The sequence below is a fragment of the Taurulus bubalis genome, assembly GCF_910589615.1.
Source record: "Taurulus bubalis genome assembly, chromosome: 12".
NCBI classification, from domain to species: Eukaryota; Metazoa; Chordata; class Actinopteri; order Perciformes; family Cottidae; genus Taurulus; species Taurulus bubalis.
The window spans coordinates 19953177-19973554 of record NC_136600.1 but is presented as its reverse complement, the minus strand read 5'-3'; the positions used below and the strand labels follow the sequence as shown (position 1 = coordinate 19973554).

The following is a 20378-nucleotide window of genomic DNA, read 5'->3' as shown; positions in this document are numbered from 1 at the left end:
GGACCGGTCCAAGTCTCTCTGACCGACCCCTACGTGAACCCAATTCAAATTGCAGTTGGGAAACGTATATCATTTTACAAAATGTTTTATTATCTTTTAAAATGTTTGTACACTCGGTATGACAATGTGCTTACACAATACTTACAGTTGAGTAGGGTGAAACTTACTTTGTACATAGAAAAATAATAACAAAAACAAAAGCAAACGCTTGAAAATCTCCCCCACCACTGAAATAAAATAGAGGGCTGATCCAGTGGGGTCCTAAGTTTGACAGACTGATGTGGGAACTGCATCATGAGGGCTGAGCTGGTGAGAATGAGTGGGTGGGCTCCCTGACACGACTCTCCTGCATACAGCTTCTGTCATTTTACACATTATTTACACCAACATGAAATGATAGTCCTTTTACAAAGTGTCTGCTTATTTAAACATTCCCAAAACTATTATTCAATATATTCACATATAAAGCAATATACATATGGTGAAACTTTGTTTAATGCAATTTAATCAAATCGGTGACCTAATGCTAATGAAACCACGTTGACAACCGTAAAAATCTTGGAAATTAATGAGTGAGCTTGTGGAGCAAGGCCGGCCTAAGTGTTGCCTAACTAAGACTAACTGTGATAAAAAAAAATAAAAAAAAACCAGAACACACAAAGTGTTTAGAAACGGTTAAAACGGCAATGCTACAACCTTGACTTTCAGCATTATTCCTGTAAGGAGAGGAAACCAGGCAGAACAAGATGGGATAGAGGTTGGACTGCAAACAGCACATCAAACATGGTGTTGAAACCCTGCACCCGTTATAATACATAAATTCATAAAAGACATATTGATTACCTTGCCAACCTGCAGATTATTGGCTGATCCCTAAGTGTGTTGTGAGTAAAAGCTCATCCCAGGGAGGGCACATTACACGAAGCAGGAGACATGAAAAATGTAAGTTTCCATAAGGATACCACTCAAACCTCAGCCTACATCATGCATTCATAAAAACAACAGAGGCTCCAAAGTCTTGTGGTTAAGAAGGCAGGGTTTGAGGAGCGGAAGCTTGGACCTCCACAGCCCAGTTAAAAGCAGCACCAGATAGAGTCAGTGTCAGGGGGTTGAAGCGAGCACAAGAAAAAGGAAGTGGGAGGGGGAAAAAGCACTGGACTGTTCTGTCATTGATCCATTTTTAACAGTGGAAAGTAACAAAGAGACTCAGATAAATATGATACCAAAGCTGATTCCAATGAGTAATCCTCATTCAGGGCTAGATGAGTTTAAAAAGTGGAATTGAGGTGATCAACTTGGGAACATTTAAGAGCCACAAATGAACAAACTAAATGCTTAAAATCAAACAAACAGTCAGTGAAAACATTAGTCTCCGTAGCACCCTGCAGTGTCATCCTCGGAGAAAACTGCACCTGGAGTTTTCGGGGTCGTTCAGCAACACTCGAGTCTCCGTCAGTCTCGGGAACAGGGCTCCTTCGTGATCCACGAGGCCTGGAGAGCTTTTTTGGGCAGCAGTGCAATTCTTCTTCGTCATAAATATGCGTAAGAAACTACTTCACGGCTCAGGCTGGCCAGTACAAACATGAAGGAGTGAATGGAAAGGCAAATCTGTGCTTCCCCCGTGTTAGAGCAGGACAAGTGTACAATCTGTAGCGACGGAGGCTAGTCCACCTCTGTGTCCTCCTTGGGCCTGTACACGGTGCCAAACCGCTGCATGTACTTCTTGATGTACTCCTTGGTCTTGTGCTTCACGTTCTCGTTACACTCAAGGTCTTCGGGATTATTGCAAGCTTTCAACTCCTTATTCATAACTCCGTGAGTTAGCTAGAGGAATGGTGAGAGGTGAGGAAAGAGTTAGACATGTTTTTTTGTAACAAGACTACAGTAAATGATATCATTACAATGTATATAAGTTGTGGTAGGTGTGTGGTTGGTTGGTTAATTCTCTTTTAGAGACGTTGTCCTTTATAATTGTAGACAATAAAATGCAATCTCTAAATGAGCAAAGCCCAACTCGTCCTTCTGTTTATTGTGCCCATGTCCTCAGAGTCGTGGTAAATCCCGAGTGGCACTCCCTACACACAGAATCCATGGACCCACCAGGAACCATGGAAAAAAAAAAGAAAAGAATGCTGCCCTTTGAAGAAACACTGTTTGAAAAGAGCTTTTAGAAAGGATTGAGTAAAACAAAAAGGAGAAGGAGATAATAGTTTACATTTACAATGTGTTCTCAGTCTCTTCCAGAGACACAACACAAAAACATTTGGCTGGAAAAAGAATTCGTGGGAGCCCAACTATTTAGTTCTGGTTTGAGGGAAACTTTGAAAACCTTTAAAGTTAAAAGCAGACCAATACTTTCATTGTGCTCGGACGACGTAGAGTGCCAAGGAAAGGTTTACACCATTTCTGCATTAATGGAAGTTCTAACAAGACGTGGAAACAAAGTTATTGTTTAATTGTTACCTTTCTAGCCAGATGTTTAAAATCTTCTGTGTTGCTGATGTGTCCAAGTTTGCAGTCTGGTTTCCGAAAAGGATTTAGACATTGCACTATGAACTGGGACATCTGAGTAACACACACACACACACACACACACACACACACACACACACACACACACACACACACACGGACAAAAACATTTAGTTAAAAATAGAACATATCCAAACAAATGAAAGGTTTGGAATATTAAATCCTGTTTACAAAGGCTTACCTCTTTGCGAAATGTCTCTTTACTCTTTTTAGCCAGCTCACTGGAAGTGTCCGCTTCAGCTGTCTTTGTGGAAAACTATGATAGAACATAATAGAAGAGATGGATAGGATGATTAAAAACACTTTGCTTTCTTAGGTATAGTGGATATTAATATCACATTATAGGGACATAACCTAGCAGAGTCATTCTCTACAATTAAAACCACACCTGTGCATCAGCTCAATCAAACACGACAACTGGCTGCAAAACAGTAGCTATCAAGGTCAGTGGGGCATCAAACAGCACCTGCTCACCAGCTACTTGATACAAAGCAGGGATATCCTGCCAGGATGCTGCCTCTCAGGACCCAGCCTTCAGCAACAAAGGCAAGCAGGCAACAGCTGACCGCCTATACCCACAACAAAGGGGTGAGGCTCAAAAGCAAGAACCAAAGATTCACACAAACATAGTGCCAGGGTAAGGAATCCAGAGACAGTTGAATTTGGGACGCTTTACAAGTGCGGAGCATGTGTGCCGTATGTGAAACACAGGCTGCTGGGAAATGGTCCATGACCATGTCACTGTTCTTGGCGGGAAATATTGCATGAAAAACATGGATCTCTCCAGTTCAGCTTTTTTATGCTTTGTTTCCCCCAACGCTGTTACATCTTTCTTTTTTTAAAGAGACAAAGGGGACACTTGCGTACTTAAACTATAAAACAAGAAACCGCAAATAAATGAATGCTAGGTCTTCCAGATGGTTTCTCTTATCCTCAAAGTCAGGATAGGGAAAGAGGGAAAACAAACGAGGGAGAGGAAGAAGAGATGAGCTGAGCCACGCCTCCCCTCACAGGCTTGAGGCAGACAGCTGAGCAGGGGGTGGAGTGAGTGGTATCTCTCTTCAAATCTTTGTCTTATGTAGATTCTGATGGAGCCATTTTGGAAGTCATCAACGAGCACAACACTCACTGAATATGGTGTCGTGTCCCCTCCCCCCCTTCAAGACACAGCTGTAAGTCATCACTTGTGCAGCATCTTCAATTACTTGAAGGAACAAACACTATAATCATGTTCTGCATCCAAGCACACACTTTCTGGGAACCAAACAAAAAAGTGAAGCACACTTTGAAGGAGATCACTGCAAAATGCATACCTTGGAAGGATTCTCATCATAGGTGGGAGTTCCCAGGTCCATCTCAGATTCATGGTCCACACTCGTGTTGTCACTACAGCCATCCCAGTTTGTTGGAGGGTCCCACTGTGTTTGCCTAATGCACAGAGCAAAGTAATGTTTGATATAAATACAATGTAGGGAGGTTCTCGATGCATAAACACACTTCCCAGCAATACCTACCTTGAGGCAATATGGTAGTAGTAGATCTTGCCCTCAGGATCGCGGGCCACTTTCCAGTTGGGAGGTAGGACGATGGTTTTGGGTTTGGGGGGAGATGGGGGAGGCAGGTCTATCACATTGTTGGGTACAATCATTTCCTGGAGATTAGAAGAAATGGAGAATAGGCATCAGCAGAAAATACATGGAGTTTCTCTTTGAAGTACCACTTTTAGATTTTGCGAGGAGAAAGAACCCGATTCACTTTAGCTGCACGTTTAAATGTAGTTTAAAATCATATGATGGCATCACATTTAGATAATCATTTACAAACATAGCCTACCGAGTCCTTTTCATTATTTGTTCCATCTTTAGTCACATCTTAAAAGTCACTGTCATTACATGGACAGGACCCACATACTGTAGCTAGTAAGAGTTGGATAATTTAGATGTCTACTACCACCTTGTGGCAACACTGAGACAATAGGTTTCCTTTGAGTCACATAGCATAATTCAATTTTTTTTAAATCCCAAAGCAGAGACTAAATAATAAACGGTTGCATCACATCCCTCAAAACAGTGACTATAAAATATCTTTCCTTTACAAATATTAATTTGGTTTGCAGTTCTGGATGATCAGTCAATGTGTTACTTTGTCTTGCCCCGTCGTCCCTTTTCAAGTAAAAACACCATTTAGACACAGTGTGAGTTTGAATTACCTGTTGGACAGTTTGGGACGTGACAATGGTGGTGACTGTGCCACCCTGCTGCACCACCACTCCCTGCTGATGGCCAGGATACACAGGCTGGCCATGCAGGTAGCTCGCTGTAGGTTCAGTGTACGCCTTCAGAAACACAAAACACAAATCAGATTACAGTTACTATGGACATCCAGTAATCACGTTCAATAACAATTTATTTGACACATGGTGGATTAAAAGTTTGCTGCAATGCACAAGCAATAGAGTTATATGATTGTTGTACTGAGATGACGCCTCTCTTTCCCACACCATATTTGATTACTTTACTTCTGTTTAAAGCTTAACATGCTGCTGAAAAACACTGAATTGGTACAGTAACATATCAAGTCCAACATCAAACATTTTCAGCAAAAATCACCAGAGAATATGAGCCCCAGGCAAAGAGCACCCTACCTGTATGACGGGAGCGTTGGCTTGTGGGTAGGCGGTGGGGATGCTGTAGATGGTTTGGCACGGCTGACCCTGGTAATAGATGGCTGTCTGTGTCGGCGCCTGTGCTGGGGCTGCGGTGTACTGCTGTGCAGGCTGTGTCTGCACAGTCACTGCCTGCTGAGTTGTGGGATCCCAGAGAGTGGTGTAGCTCTGCTGGCTCTGTACCGGAGGGGCCACCTGGGCGGGTACAGAGAGGACAGCTACGCCTGCGTCCTGAGTTGCTACAGTTGGCTGGGAATACTGTTGGGGGTTGCCAGTAGCGAGGTCGGTGGTGGTGATGTGCTGAGAAAGAGTAGAGACGGGAGTGGCTGGGTTAGTGGAGGATGGAGAGGACAGCCCCAGGTCTGAGATAAGATGCTGAGGAGGTGTCTCTTCATAGTTCAGGGTGGGATCAACCGGAGGGGTAGGAAGCAGTACTTTGCCTGCATTCGGGTTGGTAGGATCCACAAAGGTCTGGATGGGATATCCAGGAGGGTAGGTAATGAAGTCAGAGCTGGAGGTATAGCCCAAAGCAGGGTCATAAGCCATAGTTTGGAGCTGGAGCTGCTGCTGCTGCTGCTGCTGTTGCTGTTGTAGCTGCTGTTGTTGTAGCTGCTGTTGTTGTAGCTGCTGCTGCTGCTGTTGTTGTTGTTGCTGCTGCTCCTGCTCCTGTTGTAGCTGCTGCTGAAGCTGCTGCTGTTTCTGGGCTTCCCTCTGAGCAACCTCCTGCTCAAACAACTTTCTGCGCTCCTCTGTGGACAGCTTGTTGCGCTCCTTGCCCCGTGTCTTGCTGCTGTTAGATGCATCAAACCTTAAGAATCCAGAGAACAAGACGACAGTTGAAATATTGTTGAAAAGTTGGCAGAGCTTTATAAAGTCACCAGTGATGGTCAGAAAAGCAGCAGGCTGTTGACTCATTAGTCCAGACACAGTGGAGTGGATGGTGTTCACTGCTTCCTCAGCGTTGTAGTGGTACTATTTTATTGACATACAGATCGGAGTGATCAGGTGTATGTGATGGCAGACACGTGTTCGTACTTGCAGTTGTACGAACCTGTCAGTCACAGTCTCGGCGTTATGCTAATGTTGAGCTAATAAAGTTAGCCGAAAATACAACAGTCTCCTGAACTTATTCTACACATAACACTACAAGCGTCAGCTGAGATGGTGGCACGTAAACAACAATGGCGGACGTGAACCCTCTCTGCAAATAATATGGACGCATCTCCACGGCTAACACTTCAATGTTCGGGCTACAGAAACGCTCCTACACACACCCACACCTACACCCCCCCACACACACACACACACCCACACCCCCTCCCACACACCCTCTCGTTCACATACACTGCAGTCCCGCCACCTCTCGTCTCCCCGCTCAGTATAATGTCTCTGTCCGCTGAACAGTCCTGAAGCCGAGCTCTCCACAATGTTCCCCCAATCACAAGCCTTCTTACCGTTCTTCAGTGCGTCGGCTGCTCCTCTCGTAGGATGAGGGTGGTGAAGCTGAGCGTCTCCTCCGTCTCTCTGTGCTGCGTTGTGGAGTTTTGTCAGAGACTCTATCACGCTCTCGATCGCGATCACGGTCCCGCTCCCGGTCTCGGTCGCGATCTCTGTCCCGGTCCCGATCCCGATCCCTGTCTCGGTCATAATCTCGTTCTCGTTCACGTTCACGTTCTCTCTCCTTCTCCCGCTCTCTTTCACGTTCTCGGCTACCAGAGGAAGTTGTACGTGGCGTCAAAGCTGCGTCTCGATCTCGGCTGCGATCTGTGAGAAAATATAGTTAGCCAAAATCAAATGGGAAAACAAACCTAGGCCAAAAGTTAGTAGTGGACTAAATTTACCATTTGCTTCTTTTTCCACCTGACTCTTCTTTGGTATTCTGTACACCTCCTGAAAGGGCAAGCACAACTTTGACTTCAAACTATGCAAAGAGATTATATTTCTATCCATGTTTCACAATATCTGCCTTTAAAAAAAGGGGAATCTGTTTGTGCTCACCTTCAGATCCTTCCAGCTGTCCAGAAGCCTGGCAGCCATGCCAGTAATGTCCAATGCACTGAGTTGAGGCTCCTGACTCCTCTCACTCTCCACATCCGAGACACCTTCCTCCTCATCCTGAGAAGGAGTTCCTATCACTGATGGGTCCACGGGGGTTGCACTAACCTCAGAAGGCACACTGGCCTCCGGGGTCTCAGAGCTTGGGGCTGCATCAGTGGTAGATTCACCAGATTGCGCCTCACTGCCTGGAGGTTTCTCAGCTTCTTGTGTCTCTGCCTGGGAATCCATATCCTCTAAAGGCCGCTCAGGTGGAAAATCAGCAACATCTGTTTGGATGGATAGACTCTCTTGCTCGAGAACGTCAATGGTGGGTTGGTCTCCTTCCAGTTCAGCCGTTTCTGTCACTGGCAGACTGGCCTGCTCCTCCCCACTCTCCTGTTCTTCACAAGGCTCTTTTGGCCCCTCAAGTTCACCCGTATGCCCCTCACTCTGTTTTGTTTTCATCTCAATCTCCTTCTCCAAATCTAGCTCAATTGTTTCTTTTACCTCCTCAGTTTGAAGTTGTTGTTCACCGCTTAAACTCATCTCCGTCTCTTCCTCGTTCTCCCCTTTGATCGGACCTTCCTCTTTCACCGACTCTTCCATCGTTTCTTTTGTTGGATCAGCGGCTTCACAAACAGGCTCTGCCTTCAACTGTTTGTCGTCAGGAAGTCCTGAATGTGAGGATTCATCTTCTTCCTCATCGTCGTCCTCCTCCTCTTCCTCCTTCACATCAGATGCTTTGCTAGCATCAGAGAGAGCACTGTCCAGACTGTTTTCACTGATGATTTTAAGGCGACGGTACACAGCAGGTTTTGAGGTGTCACCATCCAATTCTGGTCCCGGTTTGGTGGAGGACCCATCGGGAGTGTTGAGGGGTGTTTGAGCACGGGAGGTGTTCTCACTGGAGTAGCCATCCATCTCAGCAGGGTGAGGGAGAGTTTTTGTCTGGGCCCATCTCTGGATGAAGCTCAGGACTCTGCTCTCTTCCAACATGTTCTTAGTAGAGATAGGCAGCACAGCCAAGGTCTTCATAATCTGTCATCAGAATGATATATTATTAACAATCAAACAGCAAAGGCCTGAGTACATAACCATACAGGCTCTGGGGATTTACACATTCCTTGTTACTTCAGTGAGATATAACAACATTATGAATGTTTGAATGCAAACTCAAATGGCATATGTCACCTCTGACTGCAGTTTGTTGTTATTAGCACTGTTGCCTTTAGCTTCAGAAAGCTCCACCATGAAGATCCACAGCAAAGACAATCCATGATGGTCCAGGAACTGCTTCAGGCATGAAGGATTTTGAGTATCCTATGCAACACAAACATGTATATTACTTGATGCAAATGATAATAACACATACCAACAATATAAAACGGGCATCAACCACTCCGGTCATACTTGTATGAGCTTAAAACAGATGAGTTTCTGCTCCATGGTTTCCACTCGGACCATTAGCCTGCAGAGAGCCACAACCTGTTTCTCATCGTACAGGCCTTCTCCATTCTCCAATAACGCCTCAAGCTCCTCATCAACCTGAGTAAGGACAAAGTAATGTCATCATCGAAAAGAAAAAAAAAAAAAAACATTTCACTTGGAGATATTTTAGACAGAGAGAGATGTGCAACCACTTAACATTACTGGCAGCCAGATGTAAACCAATGAGAAGACACTTTGAAATATGACTGAAAGCACTGACCGTGGTGAGAGCATTCTTTCGACTGCGGTCTTTTTTCATCTTGCCTCCAGCTGCCCGAACACTGACTCTGTTCTCCCCACCCAGGAAGCCTCTGCAGCTGGGTGCTCCACAGAAGCATTTCTGTGCTTCTTTGCTGTAGAAACAGATACAACAAAAAAGGTGAAATCACCATGGCGAAGCCATTAATTAGGCTAAATAACCACTCTTTAATAATATATCTGAGATATTTAAGTATCACAACATAACATATAAGTGTTTTCAGACATGCAACACAAACATAGACAGCACAAAACATGTGGAGGAAAATAAAAAGAACTGCAGAGAAACAGTACCCATATCTCTGGAACTGGTAGTCAAACGTCAGTTCAGTTCCTGCAGTGACCGCCTTGGAGGTGAAGAACCCGACTCGAAGCTGGCCATTGACTGTCCACTGGAGGAGGATAAAAATCATCATCAGGCAAGTCCACTTTCAGCAAGTTAACCTAAAAGAGTAGTGCTTATTTTGTCACTGTACCTTCTGGGTCTCACAGTTGGGCTCGCAGCTATGGTTCATAAACCGAGAGCAATTACCCTTCAGCGTTGCATCAATGATCTGAAGAGACATAATGCAATGTCAACTATTTCTACCACTTTAGCTGAATCATTAAGCCTGATTGCAGTTAAAATATTAACATCAAGTGCAATGTGTAAAATCCTCCCATACCTCATTATTCTTCAGAGACATGAAGTAGTAGTGGATGTTCTTGTTGCGAGCATATTCTTTCACCCTCGTTTTGAACTCTTTGTGGTCCAATACCTCCCCGCAGTATTCCAGCACAAAGGTGTTTCTGAAATACAGTTAAAAATATAATAAAACAATAAAAATAGGTAGGTAGTTCCACACGATTAGGACAATCTTTGTGAATATTGTAATGTAACATGCAAGAATAACATTTTTTTTATATGGCTTACGAAGGTAACTCTCTCGCTGCCCGTAGACCCCAGCCCTTGTCTTCTGTGAGGATAACCTCAAAGTCGGCATGTTGTCTCTTCTGAAAGCGCCGGTTGGAGCAGTAGGCTCCATTCAGGCACCGTGAGGAGCTGGGGGGAAAAAAAAAGAGAGAATCTAGTTCAAAATATATACTTTAACGAATCAGTTTTGATCGCAAATCACCATATTTTAAACAGTCTTAACTCTGTTGTTAAATTCGATGAATGTGGACGTTAAACAGCATGATTTATACTGACTCTTGTCCAGCTCTTATTAGGGACATTTTACTATTGCGAAAGCAACAACATTTGTTAGATAGTTGAAAAATCAGATAAAAGTATTTGAACAGGTTTTGTCTCCACTATTGCAATAAGTGTACTACCAATTCAAATAATTAAGCATTCAGCTTAAGGATATGGTTAGGTTAGATATATATAAAAACATTGCATTCTCAGATGTTGTCACAGCTTTATCTAATAATCTACTTACCACTCAATCATCAGCAGCCGGTTTAAACAGTCTTCCCCGCATGCCAATACTCCCCTTGAACGCTCCTCTCTGGGGAGCAACGGGCATTCACATTGCATTCTCTTGATATCTCGATGAGATTTGCTCTTCTTTCTGCAAAAAAAAACATAACAAAAACTCAAAGCTCATGTCTGAAAGCGCTTGCATTTCTTTATATTATGAGGTTATTCTTTGTACAAAGAAATTCATTTGTTCTCAGGCTGGACAACAACTTACCTCTCAGTCAGATACATGTTTTCCTCAATCAAGTCAAAGTAAGGCGGCATCTTCTTAGACCTGGCATAGTCTTTCCATCTATTGCCATCTCGAAAGTCTCGCAGATTGAGTGTCGTACGCTGCACCTCAGCTTTGACATGACTTTCCTTTGGCACGTCAGAATCTCTTTGACGCTCTCTTTTGCCTGCCGGCCCAGCTTCCGCCTCATTGTCTGAATCCGACTCAATCTCTGGCCGCCTTTTCTTGGGAGGGCCCCGACCTCTGTGGGGTCTGAAATTGTCTTCTCTAGGGGGGTCAGGCACAGCTGAGCCCCTGCTATTGCTGCTTATTTCATGCCCTTGTACAAAGCTTGATGACCCAGGAGTGTGAGGTCCACTGCAATCAACAGCTGTTTTACTGAGGTCAGATAGTTTCTCTCCACTGTAGTCGTCGTGGTCATTAGTTAGAGAGTCCGGATGAATTTCACCTGCAAGATCCTGATAATGTTCATGCACATGGAGGTAGGGTTGTCTGCTAGTCTGTGTGTTTGGGGATTGGTGGTTCCATGTGGCATTACTCTGCCTGGGCTCCTGTTCCTTAAGAGAGGTTTCAGTCAGTTTAGTGTTTGGTATCTGTGGCCCATGACTGCTATCAGGCTGCTGGTATGTACTACTGGGCTGCTCTGGTTGCGTAAAATCCCAACCCAGGTTGAATCCATTCCTCTCATTGACATTGTCAGCAGTGGAGAAATCATCATGTTGGTAATGGGAGTACATCCTTTCACTGCTGCTGCTTGTATTATGCCGTTTGTGCCCTTGCTCACACGGTCTGGAATTATCGAGGCTGTGGGTGGGAACTGTGGCACTGCCATGGGCACCAACAAGGGCAGCCGTGCAAGGCTGTGCACTGACGGAGCTGGAACCCTCCAAGTGACTGGTGCTATCAATCATATTACTCTGGGATTGACACAACATGCTGCTGTGAGATAATTCGTTCACACCAACGCATGGAGCGCTGGTCTCCATGAATGCGGAAGGACTCCCCTGCATTTGTTGTGCGCCTTGATTTGGGATTTCATTGATATTCACATTCTGCAGTTCTGAAATACTCATTAGACTGCACGAGGAAGCTCCAGTGTCATGCAAATCCATTGTTAGGGAAGAATTCTTTGGCACCACCACGACAGAGTGCAATCGTTTTATAGCCTCGCCGCAATCGGAGTCGTACTCCGAGTTGTCACTATCACTGATCTCGCTCTGTTCTCCTAATGCATGCTGATTAGGTAACGCTCTCTTACTCGATTTGTTCTTGTGAGAGCTGCCCTTGGATTTGTCTTCCCGATCATTGCCATTCCAACTCTGCATCTTTGCGTCTTTGTCGACCTGTGATGCGTCATAGAGGTGCAGACGCTCATCTGTGTTTGCTTTTTGAGAAACACTCCGCTTTAAGTCACAGTGGTCAATGCTGGTGCTCGCTTGTGAAGGCTCATTTTGGTCTTTGTATTTATCGGTCATGCATGTGCCGTCTGAGCCAACTTCCTGCTTAGAAACCTCAGCCTGCTTCACCAGTATGGAATGTGTTTCAGCTTCTTGCTGAATAGTATATTCAATGTCAGAGTCTTGTTGGGTATTGTCTTTAGAAAACTCAATTTCTTTGACAGAGATGACTTTTTTTACACTAGGCTTACTCTCTGCACAAAGTGTCCTCTGTGAATTATCACTCTCCGAGGTGTCCTGCCCGACAATATCCCATCGGGACTTTTTGGTAGCACTGCTGCTCTTTTTAACAGTATTCATATTTTGCTGTTCAAGTGTCAACTGACCTTCAGATTCAAGAGACGGTGAATCAAATATGAGCGGCGTACTTGAGCCAGACGGCGTGTCGACTGTCAAAACTGTAACAATCTCTGGTTTAGTGTTCTGCTGGACATCGTGGGTGACAGGTAAACCAGCTGTGTCAAGTAAGGATTTTGGCCCGAGCGAACAGTCAACAACCTTCTTATCCTGGCTGAATATTATACTATCATTAGTACTGCATGCATTTAAGACAGCTGCATTTGTGTTCACATGAGGTTGAATATTAGAAGAGATGCTATCCTTCACATTGGTCAAGTTTTCCAGGGCTGCATTTACATGCTTTAGGCTTTCACTTAAGGTTATAGTTGAAGTCTCAACTTCAAGATCTGATTTAGTTTCTGTTGATCTCTTGGTTGACGATTCTTGCAAACTCCTATCAGTGCATGAGACAATCTCCATAAAATCCTGACTACAATGTTCAATTTCAACTTGTTGGGAAAAGGATTTTTCTTTTTCACTCTGGGAACACGAATCTGTGGCATTTGTACATGGCGGTGCTTCGCCCGGGCTGTGAAATATGTCATTTGATTGTCTATCATGTCCACTGGTTTTCTGAGAAGACCTAGAAGGGGTCATCTGCTTCGAGTCTGGCCTGCTGGTTTTCTTTAGCGAGTTTTTACAGCTCTCCTCCAAGCCAGAGCTTTTGTCAGAGGCCTGTGATTTCCCCTTATGATCTGCCTCAGTGTCACTAGAGCTGCTTTTTTGCCGTTTTTCATATGTTTGAGAGTGGGTATGCATACTGGAAGAAGAGGATTTGCTGTTGGTCTCTGACTTGTGATGGGTGCTAGATTTACGGTAACTGGAGTCCAGATCAGGAGAGCACTTGCGCTGGGAATCAGAGTCTGATAGTCGCTTTGAAGTCCTTTCAGACTTCGACAATTGTGTTCTTTTATCCAACTCTGAAGAGCGAGGAGAATCTGCAGATTTAGAGGCTTTCTCAGATTTTGAGTAGGAAGATGATTTAGACTCTTTATATGAGCTTGAATGGGTGGACAATCTACTGGAGTCACTTGTCCGTGTCCGTGTCTTCCTATGGTCGTCCTCAGAGTCAGAACTGTCACGAGTTCTGTCAGTGCGAGAGCGAGAGCGTCTCCTCTCTCTACGTGGAGAACTCCGGTGAGATCTTCGATCAGAATCATGATAGTATGGCCTTTCGGAGCGGGATCCTCTGTCGCCTCGGGATCTCTCTGATCTGGAGTGAGATGAACTTGTTCGCGACCCTCTTGATCTAGAGCGTGATCTAGACCTGGACCTTCTACGATCTTTGTCTGATCGAGATGAACGTGCGGATGTGTGTCTGGAATCACGGTCTGATTTGGAGTAACTAGAAGACCTTTCATGATTCTCTGACCGCTTGGAGGAACTTTTGTCCTTTTCCTCCACATGTGAACCAGAGGAAGACCTTTTTACCTCTTTGCTTCTGCTGTCAGAGTTTCTTCTACTTTTAGAGTCGACGGATTTGCGACTCGAAGACATCTGGCCTGAATCTCCATCGGATTCTGAGCCAGGGGGAGCACTATCAGATTGGGACCTGGTTTTCCTTTTTTCTACCTTACTATCCTGCTCAGCACTGCTGGAACTCTCTCCATCTTTTCCTGAGGAAACAGGTGGCTTCTTGAGGCAAGGTGTTACCCTGGTCTCAGGGGCTTCAATGTGACAATTCTCAGATGGGCAGACACTGACGACATTTTGAGGCTGGGGTACTGGAAATTCAGTTACGCTTGTTGGTTTCTGTAGAACCTGCAATTGAGGAGAGAGAGGTTCTTCTGGCACAACAGATGTTGGTTTCTCCTCAGTCACAGAGACACTTAGAATTTGCTTCTTGAAATGCATTTTCGCTAAATCCATTTTCGGTTTGGTGGCTGAGCAGACCGGTGTTGGAGCAGGTGTCTCTGCTATTGTTGGCACCATGGGTGTCTGGTCTTGCTCAGTTTTGCTGTCCGTACCCTGCTCACCATTGTCTGAGGTTGACTGTAACGAGGCAGCGTTAGGCTCAGCAGCAGGCGTATCAGGACCGGCAGGGATGAACAACGGGCTCTGCAGTGGCTTCTTGGTTGGTGCGAAGCTGAAGGACACTTTCTGACGACCCTGATCTTCTAAGTTGACCTTCATCTTGGTCCCTTTAGGCAAGAGATGGTTGGATAGCATGACTCTGGGAGACAGGCTTTTGATTAGAGCCGCCTTGGATAGGCCCTCCACCGTCACCTACAATAAAAGGAAAAACACTTGTAACTTCAGTTTTTTTATTTATTGTGAAATTAGACATAGGGGTAAACAATTTTGTTTAAACTTACTGAGGCACCACTCCCCTCCTCTCTTTAGTTAGACATTAGCATCGTGGGAACATAAAGAGAGAGGAAAAACAAAAATCAATTTACACAGTTAATGCAGCACCACAACCCTAAGCCTCATCCTTCCAACATATTTAAAATATAAGGTACCTGAGGACCCCACGAATAAATTACTAAAAGAAACAACCATCACAGCAAAATTTCTACTGAAAATATAGCTAGTTGCATAATTAGTTATCTGAAGAAAAAACAATTCGCTAATTTGTTTATTAAAGTTAGTTAATTTGCACGTTGTCTAAAAAGAAAATAGACAGCCCGTGAGGCAATGTGCTTGCTGCATCTGTGCAATTACTGACAGGGGTTCCCCTACCCTCCTGATAGCATGTGATACTTCAAATTAGGACCCAGGGCAAACATTGATTGCATCTATTAAAAACAGCGTGGGTTGCAATCGCAACTTCTTACCAATTCCTTGGTAATAAATAAAAAAAGATATGAAAACAATGATATGAAGTCAATCGGAACAAACAGAGAAAACATCATGAATTAATGGAATAATGGAATAGAGCAACTTTTCGACATGACAAAAGGTAAACCTCTAGGTTGTAAGATGCGGGTTAAGAAGATCAGGATGGATACTTATCCAAAATTCTCAATGAAGCCTAAAGGGATGTGAACATGTCCTTGAACATATTGTCTTTGCGCCAAACAGTTGAATGACTTTGAAGCTGTGGCCCAATCAACAACCTTGTTAGGTGTTCTTTTTTAACCGCCTGGTCCTGTAACTCTGTATCATGAAGTGATTTTGTAATATGTATACACATACATACACTTTTGGCATTAATACATTTAGGAGTGTGACAGGAAATAAGTAATATACTGGATTATCCCAAACATCCCACAGAGAACAACCCAATGAAATAGCAGAAAGGGGAAAGTACGCGGCCATTGTAACTTGAAAAAAAAAAAAACTTTTAAAATGTGTTATTTATGTAAAAAGAAGAATAACAGTGCTTTTTCATTCTGAATGTTTTATGTTGTCCTAATGAATAATAGGGGGTTTCTTGCTTAACTGTAAATAAATATTCTATGGTGCTGATGGTCTTAAATATTTCATCCACCAAAACTTGAGGCCAAGTGCTTAACTGCTTGTTCTGGGGACAGGATTATAAAACATCTCATTTTAAAATAAAATATTAATGGAAGAACCAACTCCGGTTCTAAAAATATAGCCTTGATCAATAGCAGGAGCATGATTTTGGTGTAGCAGAAAACGGATGCACCCCAGCACATCCATTTTCATTAGTCGCACCAGTTCACCTGACATGTAGCAGGTCAGCTCTGTGTGTGTGTATGTGTGAAATAGCACCATGTACTCCTCTTCGAGCAACATCACAACCTTAAAAATGAACGGTAATTTAAAATTAAGTGGAAAAATTTAACTATTGATTGTTTCTAATAAAGTCCCTGAAACTTGTCCCTGAAACTGAAAGATTGTCGATTGCCTTTGGACTTCTGACTTTCTGTGCCCATCTGACACAACATCTTTGGCGGACATGGCCTCATCTAACTAATGCGGACATGGCCTCATTTAACTAATGCATCAACATTGCAACTATTCCTAGTTACAATAAATTACATAATATGGTGAGAATTAACAAGGTGTGTGGGAACTGACACAAAAAAAGGAACGCTTAAATGCATTATCACAACTAAATTAAATAGTTAGGTGCACCGGTTCAAATATTGTAAAAATGCTTGAGCATTGCACTCCGAGGAAAACCATGCAACAGGATGAAAAAAACAGGATGGACAGCATTGTCATTCACCCTCAGGACCTGTTTCTTATTGGGAGGCTACAGTGCTAAACAATGAGCCACCATGCAGTGAAAAGCAAATATTAGACCATTCATTAACTCGAAAATATGGGTGCAATGAGATAGCCCCCACAGTAATAGCCTCGCTTGCAAAACATACCTTCAATGTCAAAGCTTTTTATGTGCTACTTAATTCAGAAATCCATTCGTGTAAGACAAGAATAAAGCAAAAGTGTACCTAAGCAAAAATCAGGCATTCATTTACCACACATCCACTGTGGCTGCTATGACGTTAGAGTGCTTCATGTTCACCCCCATTTGTAGTGTGTGTATTTTCCTTAGGGTAGGCTCTATATGGGTGCTGAGCAACAATTGGGTCATTTAATCCTTTGGGATTTTACTTTTTCCTTTTCTCTCGGTGACCTTCAAAATGAGACACGTCTGCTGTGACATTCTGTTATATAGAAAGGTCTATGAGGATCAGATTACAGTCAAATGGTTAATGGACTTGGCCTACCAGACCAAGAACTATGCATTTCACTTGATGTTGCAGGTGTATTTTTCACCAAATATAAGAATGTTATTTCAACGGTAATGAAGAACAGTTTCATGTTTCAAAGTAATAAACACAAATTGTGAGCAGCACTGAACATAACATACAATAGCAAGCATTGAAGCCATCGTTTATATATTGACTTAAACCGATACCTGCTCCCAGGACCCGGAATAACTTCTCTAAACAATGTCTCCTTCCCTACCTTCTAATTACGTAATTTTGTAAAAGGTAAGAAATATAAATTACACATCTTCACATTTGATTTAGAGGTGTTTCATTGTATAATACTGTCACAGGCACTGATGGATGGATAAAAGCATATAAAGACAACATGTTATTAAACATATGAATAAATAAAAAAGAGCCATGGACATTTTGCAGAGAATAGTTTTGTAGTTGTAATTGTAAAATGACTATCAGTGCATAAATAATGGAAATGCCTTGGGATGAGCTTGATATTAAGATGTTTTATGAGTAAATAAATGCCAGAAGTATATCCAAATATCCAAAACAAAATACAATTTGGATACTAAAATGATTTTCAATTTCATATCCCACTATTCAAAACAAGACATACACTGTGAGTTGCATTTTGTGCGGTCTAATACCTGATCTCTGATTTGAGCGGAGTGTCCATTGAGAAACTCGTCTAGGATTAGTAGGCCTGAAGAGGCTGCTGGCCAAGAATAATCCAAATCAGAGAAATGAGCCCTCCAAAGTGACGCCACACCTGACAAAAGAAAGATAGGGTTGCAATGAACTGAGTCTGGTTTGTCCACAACAGTTTACAGCTACTCTGTCAGGAACTTTTGTTATTTTGACCATGTCAAATAGAGGTTGACATATTATAGTGTTTAGGAGTGACTGTGGCTTCTGCAAAACACAGGCTTCCCTCCCAGAGACTCCTGTTATCTGTCGTTGCAGTGAGGCAGAGATAACATTACCAGTTTCACCGTATAATATCAATGTCTTCTATGTAACGAGAATTTCTCCTTTTCTCAGCTCGGTTGGCTGCTAGTTAGTATCTTCTCGTGTCGCTTTGGTTACAACAAAGTAACGACAAAAGTAAAGCTCAATAGTACTATCACGGTCGAAGATTACAAAAAAAAAACATGGATGCAGGGTGAGCTCCGAACACGCATCTCATTACTAGACATGTAACGTTAACGTGAAAGCAAGCGCAAGCAAATGGCTTTCGGAAAACAAAGGCAAATGACGATTTAAGCCTATGAACACATCGAGCCTTTTGTAAAGACAAAAGTTGATTGTTTTGAGGCTAATTAGGGAACTAACTAAAGCATGGCCTGTGCGGAGGATTGGATCCAGCCTAAATATGGCCTTTAAAAGGACGCTTCTGCCCCCTGTGACCGGAGAATGTGTTGCAAACCGACCAATACAGTGAAATATTCCCTCAAGATGTGCCAACTAGTCATACTACATCATATATACAAGTAGTAAGCTGGCAGGGGAGATGGCACGAACTTAACTGTTCGACTGTAAAGTTGATTTAATAAATCAGAATATATAATACAACGTATATCCGAAATAGCTCACGCTAAGCTAACGTGTGTCAGCTAACGTGAACAGAGCCATCTTTAAATATGTTGTGTTTAATCCACGTCGTTAATGCTGACTAGCAAACAAGTGAACGCTCGGGAATGCGATCCGTGTGACGTTGGGTGGGTTGTTTTGGTCGCACAGCAGAGGTAAACTAATTAGTTTCTATGAACGAAGAATGAACTCTACTAGCATTGGCGGCTAACGAAAGCTAGGTTAGCTAGCTAGCTAGCGGCCACTCGGCTAACGATGCTGTTGTTAGATTGTGTTTTACTATCGAGATGTGGTCGAATGGGGAGAGTCACAATATTACGTATCTCACGGAGAGCTCATTACGTGTATAACTGAATGAAGAAGAAACAACGGGTTTGAGTGTTTGTTTCGGTTTATACGACGGAGCCTCGAGCCTCTGCACCGGCTTCACTAGCATGCTAGCTGGTCGTGTTTTGTCTGACTTGTGTGTAACCAAACCACACTTCACCTCATAACTAGTACAAACTGCACCTCACGCGGTACTTACTTTACGAAGTGCTTCAGGTCACAAGGTTCCTCCATCTTCGAAATCACCGGCAATCGAGCCTTTTGGAAAACATCAAGCAACAATGTGTGCCGACGTCAAACCCACACGGAGCTGTCGGAGACGACGGTCGGCTGGAAGCTCCGCTCTTCAACTAGCGAGCTCTCAGAAGCTCACATAGTTAGTCAGGCAACAACAAACCTCCGAGAAAACCCAGGGACAGAAAGTGTCTTAGTTTGGTCCAACTGGTGGATTACGATCGGAGTGACAACGACGATCTGCTTGAAGGATTGTGAACATTTCTTTGAAATGTATGTTATTCCTCTCAGTGTCTCTGTGGCGGCTGTGTTCAACAACATCACATGATGTGGGAGCGCGAACCTGGAGCGCACTGCGGGTCCGAGCCAGAACAGAATTGTATGTATGTATGTATGTATGTATGTATGTATGTATATATATATATATATATATATAGTATTCTACAGATTTGAAAGCAACACACACCTTGTTTTATGACAAACGTCAGTGAGAAAAGGGTAAAAACTAAATGGAAACAACTTTACTTGGTCTGAATTTAGACCTATAAAACAATATACACAGATAAAACTCTCAATTTTGCTAGATGTACTTATTGCCACACAGCAAATATCATAATCTGACCAGATGAGAAGGTTCTCTGTATTGCTAAATAAAACCGTGCTCTCTTGAAATAAATCTGTAGGTTTTAGATGCACAATGGCAATTGTTGTCTCGAGCATGCTCATAAGGATTTAGAAAGCCGGTCAGAGTGAGACATAATGTAAATACAGGAGACAAGGACCAACAGGACTCATTACAACATGATGCATCGTGAGGAGCGTGGCAATTGTAACTGAGATGAAAAAGTTTAGCATATGTTGATGGCTTGATGGAGAGAAAAAAACACTGAATGTGCCAAAGGTCTTGTGGAGGTCGGGGACACGCAGTTGAAGGGAGGTGTGAATATGTACTGATATATTTATATGAAATAGAATCAAAACAAAAATAGAAGAGAATACTAATTTAGTTTAAATTAATTAACTAACAAAGCAAACAAAACCATAGTGCAAATATGGGCTTGTTTGGCTACATCTTTGCACTATTGTTTTGTTTGCTTTGTTAGTTAATTGA

General features: G+C 43.1%; 1 protein-coding gene across 1 annotated transcript; it reads right to left on the bottom strand.

The window, feature by feature from the left end:
- Positions 1 to 69: 69 nt before the first annotated feature.
- Positions 70 to 19267, bottom strand: setd2 (SET domain containing 2, histone lysine methyltransferase; the record flags this gene model as incomplete). Its single annotated transcript, XM_079228138.1, has 21 exons — positions 70 to 1824; positions 2464 to 2565; positions 2714 to 2788; positions 3846 to 3960; positions 4047 to 4183; positions 4742 to 4867; positions 5177 to 6005; positions 6652 to 6961; positions 7039 to 7087; positions 7196 to 8272; positions 8426 to 8554; positions 8645 to 8779; positions 8943 to 9075; positions 9275 to 9372; positions 9457 to 9534; positions 9646 to 9769; positions 9894 to 10022; positions 10402 to 10533; positions 10657 to 14696; positions 14786 to 14807; positions 19233 to 19267. The coding sequence occupies 21 exons, from the start codon at positions 19265 to 19267 to the stop codon at positions 1663 to 1665; spliced, it is 8037 nt and encodes a 2678-aa protein (XP_079084264.1). The 3' UTR covers positions 70 to 1662.
- Positions 19268 to 20378: the final 1111 nt, after the last annotated feature.